Here is a 19,879-nt window from a genome sequence, read left to right as displayed (position 1 = left end):
TTTCTCCCCCCTTCTCCCCCCCCCCCCCGCTGGTTTGAAGACGCGACCCCAAGGGACCACCGCGTGTTCCTTCAGCGCGTGCACTCGATCTCGAGGTGCGATTACGAGAAATCGGTGGGTGTGCGTCTTACGGATCCTGTCGGTAGTTAACATCTTGCCACGGTGGCTAGGAGATGTTAACCACCTCGCCCGGTATACAGGAGGTTCGTGGGTTCGATCCCGACCTTGACGCCTGATATCTGCGTCTCTCTCTCTCTCTTTTTCACCGTGATCGCGTGGATTTTTCTCCGGGTCGTCCGGTTTTTGCCTCCACATTTCGAGTCGGCGTGCTTTTAGAGTTTTTGGCTACTGCTGTACATTTCCACGCGATGATGAGTCACTTCGTTGAGCTGTCGTTCGTGGCCAAGTCGCTTCTGAAAATTTGCTACGTAACTCAGTGGGTCCTTACCCGGTCAAATAAATATATCTTCTTGATTCTTTCAGTAAAGTCACGTAGAAGGGAAATACTAAAATAATAAAAGGAAAACATAATAAAATACAATTCTCACGACGTTTCGGCCACAACGCAAGCAGCCGTCCTCAGGTGAAGAACAGGTCTGTCGAAAAGACAGCATCTGAATGAGCACCACATATAGTTAACTTTTATAACACGAGATCAGCGTATCGCAGCCAATGTTTCTCGCGAGGCGTAATATATTCCTGGTGGGATATACCGCTCAGGTAATGATCCCGACAAAGCTGTGTCGTAAGAGCCTCCACCACCGGACGCAGCAGAAACGAAATTGACGTGTCACGTGTGCAAGCGTTTAACACGGCGCGATCCTCACAACCGAATTTATCAGCAATTAGAGTGTGCATATACCGTGTGTATTTACATGTTTAATTGGATCAGGATTATTTCATTTTCTGCTACATTTTATAATTGCTCAACATTGGCTGTAATTGGCGCGTGAAACGCTTGTACACCACGTGACAATTTTAATTCAAATTGGCTCCGGCAGGCGGTGGAGGGACTTACGATACACACACACATACACACAGACGTCTCCAATATTATGAATTGATAATCTGGAGGCCGGGCGATCGAACTCGGGGCCTGCCCGGGTCCATGGCGCAGCGAACAAAACTCCCCAATCGCGGTCAAGATCACAATCCTTGAAGTCGTTCGGCGTTCTTACGGCTTGCAACTCAGAGCGCAGTGCCCTCACCACTTCGCCCCGACTCCACCCAGCCACCCACCCACCCAAGCTGTTGTTGACGGAGAGGTATCACGAGAGAGCCTCTGCATTGTAATGATCAGATTCAGAATATGTATGTACCACCATTGGAACCTCCTTTGCCAGTAGCCAAATATGATAATTGTTTTTTGACCCTTTTATCTGGAAACAAAACTGACACCTTTTTTTTACAAGGGGTCATGTTTGCATTGACCACAATACTTGCGGTCGGAATGCAAACAAAAAACACAACTCTGATCATGTATCCACTGTCCTTGAAATTGATTGGTCCACACCCGAGACAGCTTTTCTTAGAGCCTAGTCTCACATGGTGTTGGACCAGATGACGCCAAAAGGCGCACAACTCAAAGACAATGCACCATCAGAGTATGAGAGCTCGGGGTAAGCATTATCAGAGTTGTGTTTTTTGTTTACATTCCGACCGCAGGTATTGTGGTCAATGCAAACATGACCCCTTGTAAAAAAAAAGGTGTCAGTTTTGTTTCCAGATAAAAGGGTAAAAAAAACAATTATAATATGTATGTAACCTGGAGGAATCCGATTAGCTATAAAGCTCTTTTTCACAGATGTCCAGTAGGGGGCGGGTTAGAATGTCACAACAACAAACAGCACAAAAAACACGATAGGAGTACAATACATGGGGGGGGGGGGGGGGGGGTTAAAGGCGCAGGCCTGCAATCGCTCCCTGACGCCACTGACGGTGAAAGGGCCTCTACCTAGAGAGAACCCCTCCCCTCCCCCCCGCTCGAGCAGGCGTTTTTGGCCTACTCTTCCACGCCGGCCAGATTACTTCGAAGAGGTGGAAAGTAACCCACACTTTACCCCACCGCACGCGCTCTACCGGTCGACTATATCCGTGGCGCATCACGAGTGACGCTGCCGAGCGGACAGAAGCGGTGGGGGAAGGGGGGGGGCAGAGGATTTTAGGATCGCGCACCGTTCGTTAGATGGAATCGAACCGTCCAGGGTAGTGTCGCTGCTAAGATTAGGCCGCTGCCACTGTCTCCAGCAGCGTCTTGTGCAGCAGCAGTGGCAGAATGAAGCCCTCTCTCCTTCCCGTGATGGGGGGTGGGGTAAGGGCGCACAGAGATTATCTCTTCTCTCTCTCTTTTTGTTGTTGTTGTTGGACAAATAACCAACAGCTGCGCTGGGGAAGATGACATTTCCTCTGGGGTGCAACATTCACCGCTTCGCTGTCGTGTGCAATGAAGCTGGTTCGGAGTGGGTGGGCGTGCTGTTGGTAGGTCGGGGTGGGTGGGTGGTGTTGGTGACTCAGAGTGGGTGGGTGGTGTTGGTGACTCAGAGTGGGTGGGTGGTGTTGGTGACTCAGAGTGGGTGGGTGGTATTTGTGGCTAGGAGTGGGTAGGTGTTGTTGGTGGCACGGGGTGGGTGGGTGGTGTTGGTAGGTCGGGGTGGGTGGGTGGGTGGTGTTGGTGACTCAGAGTGGGTGGGTGGTGTTGGTGGCTCGGAATGGGTGGGTGGGTTGTGTTTGTGGAAGAGATTCTGTAAGCGATGAACCTTGGGCCACGTGACAGAGACCGCGTCTTCTGCTGGTCGCTGGTCGGCTACTGGAGTAGGTGGCACACCATTGACGAGTAGGGGCCTGGTGGTGGTGATGATGGTGGTGGTGATGGTGATGATGATGATGGTGATGATGATGGTGGTGGTGATGATGGTGATGATGATGGTGGTGATGATGATGGTGGTGGTGATGTTGGTGGTGGTGATGATGATGATGGTGATGATGATGGTGATGATGGTGATGATGGTGATGATGGTGGTGATGATGATGGTGATGATGATGGTGATGATGGTGGTGATGGTGATGATGATGGTGATGATGGTGATGATGGTGATGATGATGATGGTGGTGATGGTGATAATGGTAGTGATGATGGTGATGATGGTGATGATGATGTTCCAATGATGCGGTTGATGGTTCCACCGCCGGTGTCTTCTCGGAGGAGGAACGTCACCGCCAGGACCAGCTGCGGTGTGTGGGTCTCCCATGGAGAGGCGTCCACCCTGAGGAAGGGCACCACAGTGTCGGGGCAGACTCATCAGGCTGTCGCCAATCACAGAACGGCAACGGGCACCCTCCATTTCGAGTGGCCGTCGGAGCGAGCGGCCGATTTATTTTCTTATTTATATAAATATTTATCTGCTTATTTATATTAATATTTGTTTACTTATTTATATAAATATTTATCTGCTTATTTATATAACAATTTATCTACTTATTTATATAACGATTTATTGACTTATTTATATAACTTTATTTACTTATTCATATGACTATTTACTTACTTATTTATATTAATACTAGCTGTACTACCCTGCTTCGCCCGGGACTTGGATCCACCACGCCCGGCCGCCTTTGTCTCCCCAGTGGCGATGTTCATACGCCACACCAGTTACTCGTTTTGAGGCTGAGTCCCTCCCTCACCACTCTCCCTCCCTCACCACTCTCCCTCCCTCACCACTCTCCCTCCCTCACCACTCGCCCTCCCTCACCACTCTCCCTCCCTCACCACTCTCCCTCCCTCACCACTCTCCCTCCCTCACCACTCTCCCTCCCTCACCACTCTCCCTCCCTCACCACTCTCCCTCCCTCAGCACTCTCCCTCCCTCAGCACTCTCCCTCCCTCAGCACTCTCCCTCCCTCACCACTCTCCCTCCCTCACCACTCTCCCTCCCTCACCACTCTCCCTCCCTCACCACTCTCCCTCCCTCACCACTCTCCCTCCCTCACCACTCTCTCTCCCTCACCACTCTGGCCGTTCCCCCCCCGCCCCCTGCGCTACAATAATACTGTGTAATCGCTATAATTTTATTATCTACCGACCCTATAATAGTAATTGCACACATTGGGGTGGCGGGGGAGTGAAGAGGACGTGAAAGTTTGATGAATTTACCTCAGAGTCGCGTGGTGGGTGTCGAGGCCTAGTACCGTGCAGAGCCTCCGGCCTCGCCTAAATTTCCCACCCGGCTGAGGCTGGGTACGGGTGTCGTTCCCCCCCCCCCCCCCGTGCTACAATAATCCTGTGTAATCGCTATATTTTTATAATCTACCGACCCTATAATAGTAATTGCACACATTGTGGTGGGGGGGGGGGGAGTGAAGAGGACGTGAAACTTTGATGAATTTACCTCAGAGTCGCGTGTTAATGCGTGCGCCTATTTTGAAGGGGAATTAAAAATGGCGTCCACCCCGCGGCGAATCGCTACCCGTTGCCAGGGGCAACCGCCGTCCAATGAAACTGCATATAGTCCGGCGACCCACAGACAGACAGACAGATTCGCGATTTTATATATATAGATTAATATTTGTTTACTTATTTATATAAATATTCATCTACTTGTTAATATAACAATTTATCTACTTATTAATATAACTATTTATTTACTTATTTATAGAACAATTTATTGACTTATTAATTCAAATATTTATTTACTTATTTATATAACTATTTAGCTACTTATATAACTATGTAATTACTTATTTATATAGCTATTTACTTGCCATAATAGAGGGGTTTTGTTTTGAGGAGGAGGGGGGTAGTGGGGGGGGTTAGATCGAGTAAATAAATATACGTGTGTCGTTAAACCCGCCATGTGCATGCATAATGCATCTCGATTACCCAATAAATAACCCAGCCGGTTATATATATACCCATTGTCATTTATATGCGCAACGTTAACTACCTCCCTGCAGATCTTCGTAAGTGTTCGGGCTCAAAATAACGACGACGTCACAATCACCCCCTTCTGTCTAAGAGCGAAGCAGCAGGCGGATTTCTCCACAACCCCGTGACTGTCCGCCCGGTGATACCGCTCGTAATGACCGACGGAAAACGTCGCGCTCGAATTACGAACGTCGTGAATGGCTTTTACTCTCCAACGCGCAAACCAGGTGTTGCTGAACTGGTCACGAATTGCCACGTGTTTATGTTCACGTGGTAAACCTTAGTAATTGGCTGTGTCGGGTGGTGGCGGGTTTAACGACGCATTCATATCGACGCGATCTAACCCAGAAACCTTTATCATGGATATAATATTGGTCGCGAAAGCCGAACTTGTTAAACTATGTATTATACTATGTATTATGCTTATATATTTTTAGAGCACCTACCCGCAAAAACGGCCTGCGCAGGCTACACGGGAAATTTTATCTTTTCTTTGTTTGTGGTGTCCGTGGTCTCAGTATCTCTCTTTGTCTACATGTGTGCGGCATGTGCGTGTCGTCGTGTCTCAGGATACGCGCGTGTGTGTGTGTCTGTAGTGTAGCGGGTAGCACGCTGCGCTACGAACCCGGGTTCGATTCCCGGACAACACCGATGACGATTATCTAAACCGGTGCTGGGCCTCGCCTAGGTCGACTCAGCCTCAAACGAGTACCAGGTGCGGTGTGTAAACATCGCCACTGGGGAGATAAAGGCGGCCGGGCGTGTTACTGGCCACCCACCCCCTCGTGTCACGTGCCGGCCTTCATAGGTGCTCGCTAACAGCACTTGCCCCGAAAAGTATCTTGAGGCTATACGGGGGGGGGGGGGATCTTTGTCTTTGCACGGGATGATCATTGTCTTGCGTTTGTTTGCGCGTGCGTCTGTGCATCTATTTGTCCGTGCCTCTGTGTGTGCGGCACGTCTGTGAGTTCACGTGTCCGCGCGTGCGTGCGCGTGTGTGCGCACGCGTGTTCGTGCCTGCCCGCGCGCGTGCGTGCGCGTGTCTGTGTGTCAGGGCCATCCATCATCGCGCTCTCCGCAGTGCCGTTGGCCGCCTACGTGGGCTGCATGCATCATCCTCCTGCCTTCGAAAGCGAGCGAGCAGGCGAGGGGGAGCGAGCGCTGAGGACGGCGCCGATTGCGTAATATTTCTGCCCGCTTGTCATAATCAGCCGCACAATTTACTTCCCAGGGTCCGCGCGGAAGGGGGCTGGAGGGATGTCGTTTCATCCGAGAAGATTCATATACCCCGGAATACTCAATCCGTTATCAACATGCTCGCTCGGGGTCTTAGGCGTTGTGCAATCGCGTGCGTTGCGTTTGTTCACGTTCCCGATTGGAAGCGGGCGGGTCACGTGAGCCACCTTGGATGAATTTGCATATTTGTGCACGTGCTTTTTTAATGACGGAAAGCTGTGTTTGAAGAATGGAGACATTAATCACCCCCCCGCCCCCTCTTTCTCTCTCTTGCCACAGCTATAGTCCAATTGGTGCTGCTGCTGTGAATGCCGTGTGAATGATAAGAGCGAGCAGTGCACTACCTTGTAAGCAAGACGAAGTCGCAGAGGTTTACTTTATGACGTCACTTCGACAGGTCTCGTATCCCACGACCAAGCAAGCCTGACTCTTGCCGATGAGACACTGACTATCGAATCCGGTTCAGAATTTTTTAGCTTGCGCTGAACAATTGCCGTCGAAATGATGCACTCCCAGAAGGCCCCGCGTGGCTGGCTGATGGGATGTGTAATAAATATAAATATATATATAATTCACTGGTCAACACACTTTTTCTGGCACAAGGCATTCCAACGGGTTTAATGTAATTTTGGGGTGCTGATTCCAAATCTGGCATCAGTTTTTGTCTATCACGTCAGGTTTTTGAGATATCAATAAAAACTGCAGAAGAAAAATATTAAATAAATGTGGATATCTACATAAAATGATATTATAAACACACTATCCTAAAAATACAGCGCCATATTTTAACACTAAAGCAGTCACTGACTCGCAACAACTTGCAATCATAAGTGACAGAGTTAATTTCGGGTAAAATCAATGAAAATTTGGTATGCCGATAGCATAAAAATGAGATGTGATAGAGCAAATCTGAGATCAGATTTGGAATCAGCACCCTGAAATTAGTCAGCTGCAAAAGTCCAGGCCAGAAAAAATGATTTTTTTTGTTTGTTGACCAGTGTTACTTTTTTGAATGTGCACAGTGGACAGATTCAGAAGTAAACGTCGTACGGGGCCACGTGTTCACGTTGTACTCACGAGGTGACTAAGGTTGTTCCTCACCTGTCAATCACACCAACACGTTTAATTCTTAGAGCTGGAATACATCCACATTACGTGAAACAGCAAATTCGATGCGATGGGGTTCTTTGTGTAGTTACAGCTCAGACTGCGCGAATCTGCGGAGCTCGTGTGTGAGTCTGTGGGTCTCTGCGTGAGTCTGTGGGTCTCTGCGTGAGTCTGTGGCTCTCTGCGTGAGTATGTGGGTCTCTGTGTGAGTCTGTGGGTCTCTGTGTGAGTCTGTGGGTCTCTGCGTGAGTCTGTGGCTCTCTGCGTGAGTCTGTGGGTCTCTATGTGAGTCTGTGGGTCTCTGCGTGAGTCTGTGGCTCTCTGCGTGAGTCTGTGGGTCTCTGTGTGAGTCTGTGGGTCTCTGTGTGAGTATGTCGGTCTTTTGCGTGAGTCTGTGGCTCTTTGTGTGAGTCTGTGGGTCTCTGCGTGAGTCTCTGGGCCTCTGCGTGAGTCTGTGGGTCTCTGCGTGAGTCTACGTGTCTCTGTGTGAGTCTGTAGGTCTCTGTGTGAGTCCGTGGATCTCTGCGTGAGTCTGTGGGTCTCTGCGTGAGTCTCTGGGTCTCTGCGTGAGTCTGTGGGTCTCTGCGTGAGTCTGTGAGTCTCTGTGTGAGTCTACGGGTCGCTGTGTGAGTCTGTGGGTCTATGTGTGGGTCTGTGGATCTCGTTGTGAGTCTGTGGGTCGATGTGTGGGTCTGTGTGTCTATGTGTGGGTCTGTGGATCTCTGTGTGAGTCTATGGATCTCTCTGTGAGTCTACGGGTCTCTGTGTGAGTCTGTGGGTCGATGTGTGGGTCTGTGGGTCTATGTGTGGGTCTCTGTGTGAGTCTGTGGGTGTCTGTGTGGGTCTGTGGATATCGTTGTGAGTCTGTGGGTCTCTGTGTAAGTCTGGTGACCAGGCTGAGACCATGAACTCGCTATACTTGAGAACCCAGTCATAGGTAGTGGCTGAGACCCGGAGTTGAACCCAGGCTCTCAGGGGTGCCGGCTCAGTGTCACTTGCATGGCTTCTCCCAGTTCCTCTTAAGACGGAATCGTTAAACGTTCCTGCAGTTAACACTCCGTCGTCATCATCATGGGTCATTGTCAATCCACTGCTGGATGAAGGCCTCCTCCCCAAGCAGTCCCCACCTCTCACGATCCATCCAGCACCCGCACGTACATTGTACGTTGAACTTCTTTCGCACCGTACGTAGCCCACCGTGCTAATCGGAAACATCGCGGGTGGGGGAAGGGCAACAATTAAAGACACTAAGAGAGGTTCTAGAGAAATTCGTTTTTTCGTCGAGATTTTCAATCCACATCACTCGCAATGCGCCATCCAGGTGCTCGGCGCGGATTTTATGGAAGACGCAAACGCGCGTGCCACCAACTTCCTGAAGAAGTGCATTGTGGTCCCATTGTCTTCCGAGCCGTCCGTCACAATACGCCCGAGCGAATGCGACCGCCTGATTGGTAGCAGCAACAGCAGCGGCGGCGGCGGTGACCCAGAGATAGACAAGCGTGGGGCTGGTTTCGTCCTTTCTCAAACTCAGAGCGGTCACCAATGGCTCACTGCTGCGCAGTCTGCCTCTGGAATTCCACAGCGCGCGGAGTCCCCGATGACCACACCGCGTGTCCCGTCATGGTGGTCGTGGCGGCGTGGGTAGAGCACCCCCTCCACCCCCCCACACAATGAGCCGCTACCACCTGCCCATTGTTCGCCGATGATCACCAACGAGGGCGAATCGCTCGAGTCTGTCGGCTGCAAAAAAAAAGTTTAATCCGCATTTTCTCCTGCTGCGAGAGACGTCCACTGAAATTGTCGCGTGCGTGCGGTGCCGCTCGCTGGAGATGAGCCGTGTCTGGAGTTTGCCGCAGATTTCTCCGTATTGTTGGCACAGCTCGAATAACGCGCGTTCGATGCGCTCGCGCGCGCGCTCACGTGCATTGTGCGGGTCGCGCGCGCGCACGTGTTTTGTGCGGGTCGCGCGCGCGCACGTGTGTTGTGCGGGTCGCGCGCGCGCACGTGTTTTGTGCGGGTCGCGCGCGCTCACGTGCGTTGTGCGGGTCGCGCGCGCGCACGTGTGTTGTGCGGGTCGCGCGCGCGCTCACGTACGTTGTGCGGGTCGCGCGCGCGCACGTGCGTTGTGCGGGTCGCGCGCGCGACCTGATCCGAGGAGTTTCCTTGAAGTCGTCGTTTGTCAGGCAGCGGCATGTCGTGCCGAGTGAGCCGCTCTCGTTAGCGGGGTTTACGTTTTCCCTTCTGGAGGGGGGAGCCGTTTCTTTCGGCTGTTTATTTATCTCAGCGGTTCCTGTGTCTCGGGCTCGTTATATTTTTACACTACAAAAAAATAGCAGTGTCGACTTGCGAGGCTGCGCCTCCGCCGACGCACAGTGTCCGCTCATCGCTCTCGTAGAGAGGGAGGGAGAATGACTCAGAGAGGGAGAGAGGACGACTCAGAGATAGGGGGACGACTCAGATAGGGAGAGAGGACGACTCAGAGAGAGAGGGGACGACTCAGAGAGGGAGAGAGGACGACTCAGAGAGAGGACGACTCAGAGAGAGGACGGCTCAGAGAGGGAGAGAGGACGATTCAGAGAGAGAGGGAATGACTCGGAGAGAGAGGACAACTCAGAGAGAGGACGACTCAGATAGGGAGAGAGGACGACTCAGAGAGAGAGGGAATGACTCAGAGAGGGAGAAAGGACGACTCAGAGAGAGGACGACTCAGAGAAAGGACGACTCAGAGAGAGGACGGCTCAGAGAGGGAGAGAGGACGACTCAGAGAGAGAACGATTCAGAGAGGGAGAGAGGACGACTCGGAGGAACCAGGAGGCGGATCCACAGACGAGGAGTGGGAAAGCAGCAGCAGTAACAGCCAAGGCGGTGAGCCGTCACCACCACCACCTCCCAGGATGGGTGGTGGTGGTGTGGGTGGGGAAACAAAAAGTCTGGACGCGTTGCATCGAGTGAAGGCTGCGCTGTCACCTCTGGCGAGGTGCTGGGTTTCTGATTAGAAGCTCGGGGGGCATGGGTGAGGTGGTGGTGGGTGGGGGGGGGGAGTGATATGATCACTTTTATATATATTAAAAAAATATTGTGTTATTATCCAGCTCGTCGTTTGAAGGATAACAACACTAACGATAAGCTGTTCCCCCACCACCACCACCAAAAAAATATATTCCTAATCTGTGTGTGAGTCTCTAAAGCACCCGAGGGATGCCCCACACAGTGGCGGCCGTATAAACGGTTAGCAAGCGGCAGCAGCGGCAGCAGCAGCATCGGAGTGGCAGTGGAATAAAATAAGTAATATTGGAAAAAAACTTGTTTGTAAACACGCTTTTATGAAATGTGCGAGTAATGGCAGAACTCCACGACTCTAGGAAGTGGCTCCGAAGCTTGCCATGACGTAAGGGGACCGTGGCCAATTACAGCCAACGTGAGTTTACCGTGGACAATTAGACCCAAGCCGAAACATAACATATAAAAAATAATGTTTAACAAAAAATACAGTAAAACCTTGGATTGCGAGTAACTTGGTCTGCGAGTGTTTTGCAAGACGAGCAAATTTTTTAAATTATTATTTGATAAACGAGCGAGGTCTTGCAATACGAGTAGTACGTGTATACGCTTTGTCTGCCGAGCGTCACGTGATCACAACTGATTTACGAGTGCTTTGATATACGAGTGCTTTGGATTACAAACACGTTTCCGGAACGAATTACGCTCGCAATCCAAGGCTTTACTGTATATATTTTTAATGATAGAATATAGTATTGTCATCAGTATGGCATAAGTATACCAAGTTTGCAGTCGATACCACATTGGTAAGTGGGTTAAAATTGACTTACAAGATTTGAGGATACAACAACAACAGACAGAGTGAGTTAATAGAAAGCGTGCAATAATAACAACGGTGCGAAATTGTCAAACTCCTGCCCTCTCCTCACACAGGGCAGGGCGTGCGATCGGCGGAGACGCCTGGAAGATTGGGCCAAATAATACCGTCAATCTTGATTTGAAGCTTTCGTGACTGCAGGAATCCAATCTCTTTGGTTCTTTCGGTAAAGTCACGTGGGTAGAAAATAAAATAAATCACGACGTTTCGGGCGCAACACAAGCGTCCGTCATCAGTTGGGAAAGCATGCTTTTAATTAACGGATTGCCCACCTGGATGACGGACGCTTGTGTTGCGCCCGAAACGTCGTGATTTATTTTCTACCTATGTGACTTTACCGAAAGAACCAAAAAGTATAAAACATATACCGTCGTGTAGAGGGGGGGGGGCTCTCTGGAGCTCCCTCTGAGCGAGAGGGGTCCCCTTCCGCCAGCAGTGAGCGTGAGCGAGCGGTTGCAGGGCTGCGCCCTTAGCTTCAAGCGCCGTGGTCTGAACTCGTGCGCACGCGTCAGCGGACCGCGTGTGTTGTGAAGGTGGTTTATCATCAAGTAAATTAACGGCGTTTGTTACATTTTTCTGCTCTTTTTGGCGTGCGCGAAGATTTGACCCAAGATCAAACGAAATTGTGAATCGTGAATACGCTGGGTCGCGAAAGCCCAGCGTGCAAACATTTAAATCTACAATTCTTTGCAATCGGAAGCGTCTCAGTGACCACAGCTGTGTCGTGAAAATCGTGCAGAGTTCCTCGTCCATGGGCCCAGACCAATTGGTACCATATTGGGTGGAAAAGTCTAATAATGATTTTTGTAATCCTCCATGTATGTGGGACATATTCTGATATGACAACCTTTGCGGAATGGCAGCTTTGTCGTAATTACCATGACTTTTATACTCATACCCGTGATTGCGATAGGTGCAAAAACAGGCTTCCTGCGAGAAAAAATTAAACAGCTGCTCATTTGAGAAGGTTATCACGTATTAATTAACTTCTGTTGGTGCAACAAATCAAATGGCACCATTGAAGTTTTGCCACTTTGGGTGATACCCAAGGGCGGCTATACGCCGGACCTGACGGACTGACGGATGGAGAGAGCCACTGACATCGTCGCACTTAAGAGCATTAACAAATATCACGCAACACGCGGTGGGGCTTTAGCGACCAATACCATTCATAATAAAGGTTTCTGGGTTAGATCGCGAATGTATAAATGTGTCGTAACCCTCCACGAGCCGACGCAGCCAGCGAGGTTTGTCACGTAAACTAAACGTGCCAATTAGTTACTACTTCAGCCCACCGGTGCGTTGGAAATGTACAAATTGTAAACGTTGTGGATTTACTCTCCAACACAACGCTGGGCCGAAGCAGCAACTCACTGCCACGTTTTCTTTACGTGACAAACCTTACCGGCTGTCTCGGGTGGTGGAGGGTTACGACGGATTTATACTTACGCGATCCAAACCCACCCCCCCTCACCCCCCTCCAAAAAAAATATCTTTACGATGAAAAATCACCGAGGCAAGCGCGGAGCGTTCGCTGGAGGTGCCTCGTGCGCCGTTCAGCCGGCCCTGCCACCGTCCCACGGGGCGCGGATATTTCCACCCCCCCCCGCTGCCCCCCCCCCTCCGCCCCCACTCCCCCCCACCTCCCACCGCCCCCCACCGTCACCCCCCCCATCCTCGGCGCCAGTAACGACTGCGGGTGTGAAGTAGACTTTTTTTTCTCTGCAGCGCTTTGTCAAAATAGCCACGGGGAGTTAATGACTGCGGGCTCCAAATCTGCTCGGAGCATTCGCTCTGTTGAAAGAAATTGTGGGGGGAGGAGGAAAGGGGTTGGGGGGGGTGGGGGGATTAAAACCCACCGTGTTATTTTATTCACTTCGGTCAGGAGGGCTTTGGCTTTTGGCTGAAGTGTAAATTACCACCGACGAATCTCCTCTTTAGCAGTCACCGGCTCTGCAATCGTCATCGTCGTCGCCATCATCGTCAGCCACGGTCTATTCGCTGCTCACTGAAGGGTCTCCCAAAGCCGTCGCCATCCCCGTCTCGGTCCATCTGACTCTGGCACGCCGCGCCGATTTTCGTCGCGGTGAAAATCTTTCGGCACGTGAGTTCGAATCGCCGCGTTGCACCTTACGGGCAACGCGCCACACCAGCGCACATCAACGTTAGTTTCTGACCGCGCGTCACCGTTCTGCAAAAACAAGGCGATCAGATATGGAATTTACATGTGTGGAAAAACACGCGCTATTTGGCCAATAACACCTAAGCATGCAGAGGACTGCAGAGCGTGGGAAATTCTTGGTACCTCCCTGGCTTCTCACCCGTGCTGTTGCTGTTGCTGTCTTCCCATTCGTCCGTGGTTCCTCCTCCACCTCGACCTACGGAGTTGTGGTAGCGTCACGTTACAAGTTCAAATTGCCACAAATTAAATCACATCACGACATCTACCCATATAACCGGGCTGGAAAGCAACATTAAATATTCACATGACAAGCGAAATTAAAACCATAGGCTACATTGTAAAAAAAAATAGAATCTGGAAAATATTACCCCGAGTGTGGATTACGAGCGATGGAATAGTTTGGCGGTTTGGTGACTGCCACTCAATGTGAGCTTAATCGTGTAGATTGTCACTCGTGGGTGCTCAGCGCGGCCCGGTTAAACTTAGCTCGCCCCCTTTGACTCAATTCGCCTTCACGCGTCCATTAACGAAGAAGCCGTTCGCCCCTTGCAGTCGCTTGGCATGGTGGCGCCGGTCCAAAAAAAGTTTGCCAATTTCAAACTTCTTAAATCACCCCATGCCTAATGCTGCCCCTGTCCACCCAGCAAAATAATTGGGTGACACCGCAGTTTAGTTGGGGGCGCCGTGGTGACGAGATGTTAACTATCTCGGCTGGTATTACAGGAGCTCGTAGGTTCGATCCCGACCCTGACGCCTGCTGTATATTTGGAGTTTGTGCGTCTCTTTCTCTCTTCGTGGTTGCGTGGATTTTTCTCCAAGTCCTTCGGGTTTTCCCTCTACAATTACAGTCAACAGCACGCGTTTAGAGTATTTGGCAGCTATAAATGTCCACGTGATAAACAACTTCTTTGGGCTATCATTTGTTGCCAGGTCGCTTCTGAAAAAGAGCTACGTAGCTCAGTGGGCCTCACCTGGTAAGCTACAAATAGTACTAGCTAGTCAGTATGATAACAATATAATAATTTCAACTTGTAACGGACCGCTGCACAGTAGTGACTCGCTGTCGTAGAGAGAGGACGACTCGGAGGCGTGAGGAGGAACACAGACGAGGAACGGGAATGTAGCCGCCACGCCATGAGCCGGCGCTATCAACGATTGCCCAAGCTCTGTGATCCTCTACATATATATCAAGGCGCTATCGGGAGCATGTATAGGTGTAGGAGAAAATCCTAGCGTTCCCCTTGCTGCCTCTCAGTGCATCACCCAGGCATTGCACCTCCCCCCCCACCCCCCATGCTTCTTTGCACTTCCTGTGCCCTGGCCGTGGTGCTGCAGGTGCAGCCCTGCAATGACTTGCTCACGCCACCGCTGGCAGAAAGAGCCTCCTACGCAGAGCGAGCTGTAGAGAACTTCCCTCTCATGTCGTTATCTTGGCCACCTCTTCTACGTTGGTCAGACCGTCTTGGCAAGAGGAGGGAGTATCCCACGCTTTACCGTGACCAGGCACGTCGCCGGCCGATCCTCGACTTAATTGCGGTGTTGCCCGATTAGATCCTGCTGGGTGGATGGACCCGGTGGAGAGAGAGTGGCCTCGTTTCGACTCTCCAAGATCGCGATGACTGCGGGCATCGCCGCGATGGGCTCGTTGATCGAACGTCGCACAAATAACAAAAAATGGCCACACCAGAATCAGAATGTTTATTTATACTTGGAGGAGGAATCAGATGAGCTATAAAGCTCTATTTCACAGATGGGTAAGAACTTTACAACAAGCAACGGTACAAAAACATGATAGTAGTGCCGAGTACGAGAAAGGTAAACCAATCATCAAAACACAAACAAATAAAACTAAACCATCCCTATCCTACCACGCGAAGCCCACTGAGGTGTTAACTTATTTTTCAGAAGCGACCTGGCCACAAATGATAGCTCAGCAAAGCGGCCCATCATTTGGACCTTTATAATAGCACCAAAATAATCGAAACAATCTCAATGCGTGTTTGTAAATGCGGATCCACGCCACCACGGGGAGATAGACATGAAAACTCCAAATATACAGCAGACGTCAGGGTCGGGATCGAACCCCTGGCCTCCTGCATACCAGGCGAGGAAGATTACGTCTCCTAGCCACCGTGGTGCCCTTTGAATAAATAAATAGAGTATTTAAGTTCATGTCGGTAATGGCGCTGTCATTCTTAACAGCGCGGGTCGATTGAATCACGACGGCACTGCTGCTGCTGCTGCTGCTGGTGATTTGTTTACCTATCCCATACTTTGCACTTGTGTCGTCTTTTTTTTTATTTGTTGTTCTTCTAACTTTGCCACCAGCCCCTACTGGACATCTGTGGGAGAAAAAGAGCTTCATAGCTCATCGGATTCCTCCAGTGTATACAACATAACAAAATAGTGATTCTGTGCAGCACACAGTGGGCAGTAGTTTCACAGCAGGAGGCGATGTTGTTGCTGCTGCTGCTGTGTGATCCCCAGTCACAGTGCCCAGAATCCCTGTTGAGTAACATTAGTCCATGACGTGTGGGTTTGTCTCCCTGTCTGTCCCCAGGTGTCGCGTCCCACACATCCCAGGATTTCCGAGCCCACTTAGGTAAGTTCGAAGCGGAAGTTTATTTTTTTAAATGGCTGCCTCGCGGTAAAAAATGGCTGCCTTCCGGTTTTAAAAATGGTGGCCGCCCGGTTTACAAATGGCGTCCGGCCAGGGCTCGTGTCGTCCGCGTCTCTCCCTCCCTCTCCCCCTCTCTCTCTCTCCATAGGATCGACTGCTTCCAAGTTTTGTTCGGTGTTTGTATATTCCGCACGACGATGGCTGTAATGATTGTGCATTTTTTGTGTGAAACGAGAACAAGTCTTCCCACATTGCAATGTGCCAAGGACGTTTTATATTAACTTTTAATGAGTTTATTTAGTTGAAATGACTGTGATTAATGAGGGCTTTGTCTGTTACTGGACAACTACTGAGTGTAAACATTCACGTCTTTATCTAAAAACTAATAATTGGAAAACTTTAAAGCAAATTCTCACCAGCTCCCCATAATATAGTGTGCGATCTCCAACTCTTATTTTCCACTCTATCTCTCCGGCCGCTCGATGTTGTTTGAAGGATCGTTGCCTAAAGCGTTGCCTGCTATAGTTTTCTGTTAGAACCAGAGTGTTGACGGAAAACGTGTAGACCTTTTGTGCATGTAATCTCAGACTGCACTGCATAGTTACATGTCTTAACGAGGTCCTATAACTTACAGAGAGGAAGGGCCCTTGCCTCTCTGCACTCATTAAATACACACAGAGTGCTTGCCACAAATGAACCACAATACCTTTCTGATCTCGTCAAGGAGCATAAACCATCACGCCGACTAACAATTGGACAAAGACGGTGGTCATTGCATTGTGTGCTGTCAGATACACGTATGCGGCTGTCTGGAATGCTCTTCCAATATTAAGCCACTGGAGCTATGCACTTTTAAATCAACAAGACTGAAAACTCACTTTAGAACTGCTTGTTGTTGTGTTTAGTTTGTTGTCCTTCCCCTGCCCCTCCGCTCAGTACGGTTGGCTACGTACGGCGCGAAAGAAGTTCAACATACATACATTGCCTATAAACATGTGGCTGGTGGCGTCTCGTGACATGAAAAGACGGTGTTCTAATTAAGAAAAACCTCGTCATGTTATTGGCCTTCCCGTGAAAATGATGGAACTGCATTGCCTACCAACCGTAGGCATTTATAAACAATACGAAACACAACAACAACGCACTCAAATACTGTCCCCATGACCCTCAAGTCCACACTACACAACTTATTTTACACTGCCAAAAGTCGAGACCTACTGCTATATTGGCACAATGCACCCCAGCGTTGTGACATCGTCTCATTACAGCCACGGTCGCCTGCTTCACCACCCTGAATGGGTCTTAAACGGCGTGGCTACAATGCTCGAGGCTAATCACAATGCATGAAGGGATATCTCTCACTCGGACGCCTTCACAGGATATCTCTCACTCGGACGCCTCCCTGAGGCACAAATCAGACTGTGGTGTTGCAGCGGTTTCTAATGTGAACTGAAAATGTTATCTTCATTAGGCAATTCACGTTGAAAGAATACTTTTTTTTCTAATGAAAAAAAGTATTTTTTAATTAGAAAAAAATATTTCTTATCTCCAGCTGCTTGGTGGGGCGGCGCCCCAATGCTCCTAGTGGACGAACCGCGCCTGCATCTGGCAGTTCACCAGAAGCGGTTTCAAGCAAACCCGATTCTGCCGAAGAGACACTGTTAACTACCTCGCCCGGTATACAGGAAGTCATGGGTTCGAACCCGATGGCTGTATATTTGGAGTTTGCATCTCTCTCCCCGTAATTACGTGGACTTTTTTTTATCCGGGTCCTCCGGCTATTCCTCTCCACATTTCGAGTCAACATGTATTTCGAGCATTGATTCCTAACCTTTGCTGCAGCCTGCACCCCTTTTGTTCTCAATCGAAAAAATACATATACTGTATATAATGTTAATAAATACATAGGTTTGATAGAACAAGGTAGTTGTACTCATGCGCCCGTGCTTAATTTGTTTTTGATTATTTACTTAATCAAAAATCTGGCCATGTCTCACACCCCCAGAAAGGGCATCTCGCACCCCCACGGGGTGCGTGCACCCCAGGTTAAGAACCACTGCTTTAGAGTATTTGGCTGCTGTCATAAATTTCCACGTGATAAGCCACTCCGTCGAGCTATCATTTGTGGCCAGGTCGTGTCTAAAAAAGAGCTACGTAGCAGCTCAGTTGCCCTTTACCTGGTAAAAAATAAATAAAAATATTGAATAGTTCATTCTAAATATCGTTGAGTGACATTGGGTGACATTACATTCACGTTCAAATGTCACTATCATGCAAAAGACAACCAAAACACGAAAATCCGAAACGATAAAACCCCAAACTCATCCCGAGCGAGCGAGCGTGTGTGTGGACGTCGTCCTTCCCGTAACGTCCATACTTCACCCGCGAATGCCAACGCCGAGCCTTTGTTACGCTGACGCGCTGAGCGCCCGTGTCGTACTATTAATCTCCCCCGCGATCCTCTATCGCATTTAGCGACGTTTGTCTTTCATTAGCACCCGAGTTATAATTGGAAATTGGTTTAGCGCTCGCCGGGTTTTTACCTAATTACGAGAAAGCTATTCTGCGCGTACCTGGGGGATAGAGACGCGCAATCAGGGGGGGCGAGGAGGCTACAGCTCAATTACAGCGGCCCCTCCGAGACACGAAGGCCCCCCCCCCTCCCTCTCATCTTCACCACCCCCCAACCCCCCTTAGCGAATCTGCGACAGCTAACTCTGCGTAACTTCGCTCACGAACCCGCCGACCCGAGTTGCGTTCCCCGGTCGAACAACGGGGCGGAGTGGTGGCCGCCAGTGGTTACCGCAGTCCGCTTTGAAGCCAGGAACCTGAGTTCAAGTGTTGATCATGTCGCTCCTCAGTCACTTGCAACTCTGGATTTAGGTCCTGGGCCTCCTCTAGGTCGACTCAGCCCTAAATGAGTATCTGGTGCGGCGTGTAAAAAAACAACTACAATCAACGGTGCTTGGGAGTCAAATGCATCTGGGCGTGGTGCCGTTCCGTGGCAGGCTCTTCATAGGTGCTGCTCGCTAACAGCACTTGCCCCATCAGTATTGTGGAGGCTACACGGGGGATGATCTTTGTCTTTGTCTTCTCCGTGAAGCAGACTCTTTCCCGGTGCTGGTGCTGCTGGTCTCGGCCGTCCTGGCCGTTTGTTTCACAGCCATCATCGCCGCCTGTGGCTTCTGTAAGTGGTGTCAGCGGACCATGGTAAGAACCTCGGGGAAGCGAGAGAAGGGAAAGTCTTCGTTTAAATACATTGGTAGAAGCTTTCCCGAAAAGTTGCCGCTTTAAGCGAAAACGATTTCTCCATGAATAATGTAACGATAACGTTTAGCCAGATATGATGTACTACTACGCACACCGAACAGTGAGATGGCGGGACATATAACTGAGGCTTCGGCGCCGCATCACCGTATCATTCCTCCGACTGTATCACTCCGCTCTGCCGCGCAGCTCTAGAAAGTAGTTGTCGGCCACTTAGAAACCGCGTTATAACGGTGCACGTTTCGCGTTACAACGGGAAGTGTTCCTTAATGGAAGAACTGCACTCTCGTGAAAACTCGTTGTGTAAACACGCGTTGAGCGAGGACTTACCGTATATCTCCATATATATAAATGGCAAAGTTGTGAATATGTGTGTCTGTTCAAAATGTTTAGCGTACTTCCCGACATGCAACAAACTTGAAATTTGCCATGTGGGTACTTTCCAGACCGTACACCATGCAAAATTATAAAAATACACTTTTTGGGGGGGGGGGGGGAGCTCAATATTGCATGCTTTTTTTTGCACGGCAAGTAAGCTGTGACGTCAAATCTGTCATGTGACCCGCGCATGTGGAAGCGTAACGCATTGTAGTGTAGCGGTTAGCGCGCTGCGCTACAAACCCGGCGACCCGAGTTCGATTCCCGCTCACGGCCACCACCGGTGAC

At 50.0% G+C, this 19,879-nt stretch overlaps 1 protein-coding gene across 2 annotated transcripts in view; it reads left to right on the top strand.

Moving 5' to 3' along the window:
• Positions 1–19,879, top strand: part of SYT7 (synaptotagmin 7) — a 232,036-nt gene that overhangs the window by 167,427 nt on the left and 44,730 nt on the right. The window contains exons 1-3 of one of the 2 annotated variants that reach the window (XM_061552790.1): positions 9,361–10,132; positions 15,887–15,928; positions 19,053–19,156. In XM_061552790.1, the coding sequence (XP_061408774.1) occupies positions 9,931–10,132; positions 15,887–15,928; positions 19,053–19,156 (348 nt within the window). In that variant the 5' untranslated portion in view covers positions 9,361–9,930. Of the gene's footprint in view, positions 1–9,360; positions 10,133–15,886; positions 15,929–19,052; positions 19,157–19,879 lie in introns of those variants that run through there. The other variant, XM_061552781.1, reaches the window with a different exon arrangement.

Source organism: Lethenteron reissneri, chromosome 2 (assembly GCF_015708825.2).
Source record: "Lethenteron reissneri isolate LAM-NWPU_2019-01 chromosome 2, ASM1570882v1, whole genome shotgun sequence".
NCBI classification, from domain to species: domain Eukaryota; kingdom Metazoa; phylum Chordata; class Hyperoartia; order Petromyzontiformes; family Petromyzontidae; genus Lethenteron; species Lethenteron reissneri.
This window is presented reverse-complemented; position numbering and strand designations above follow the sequence as displayed.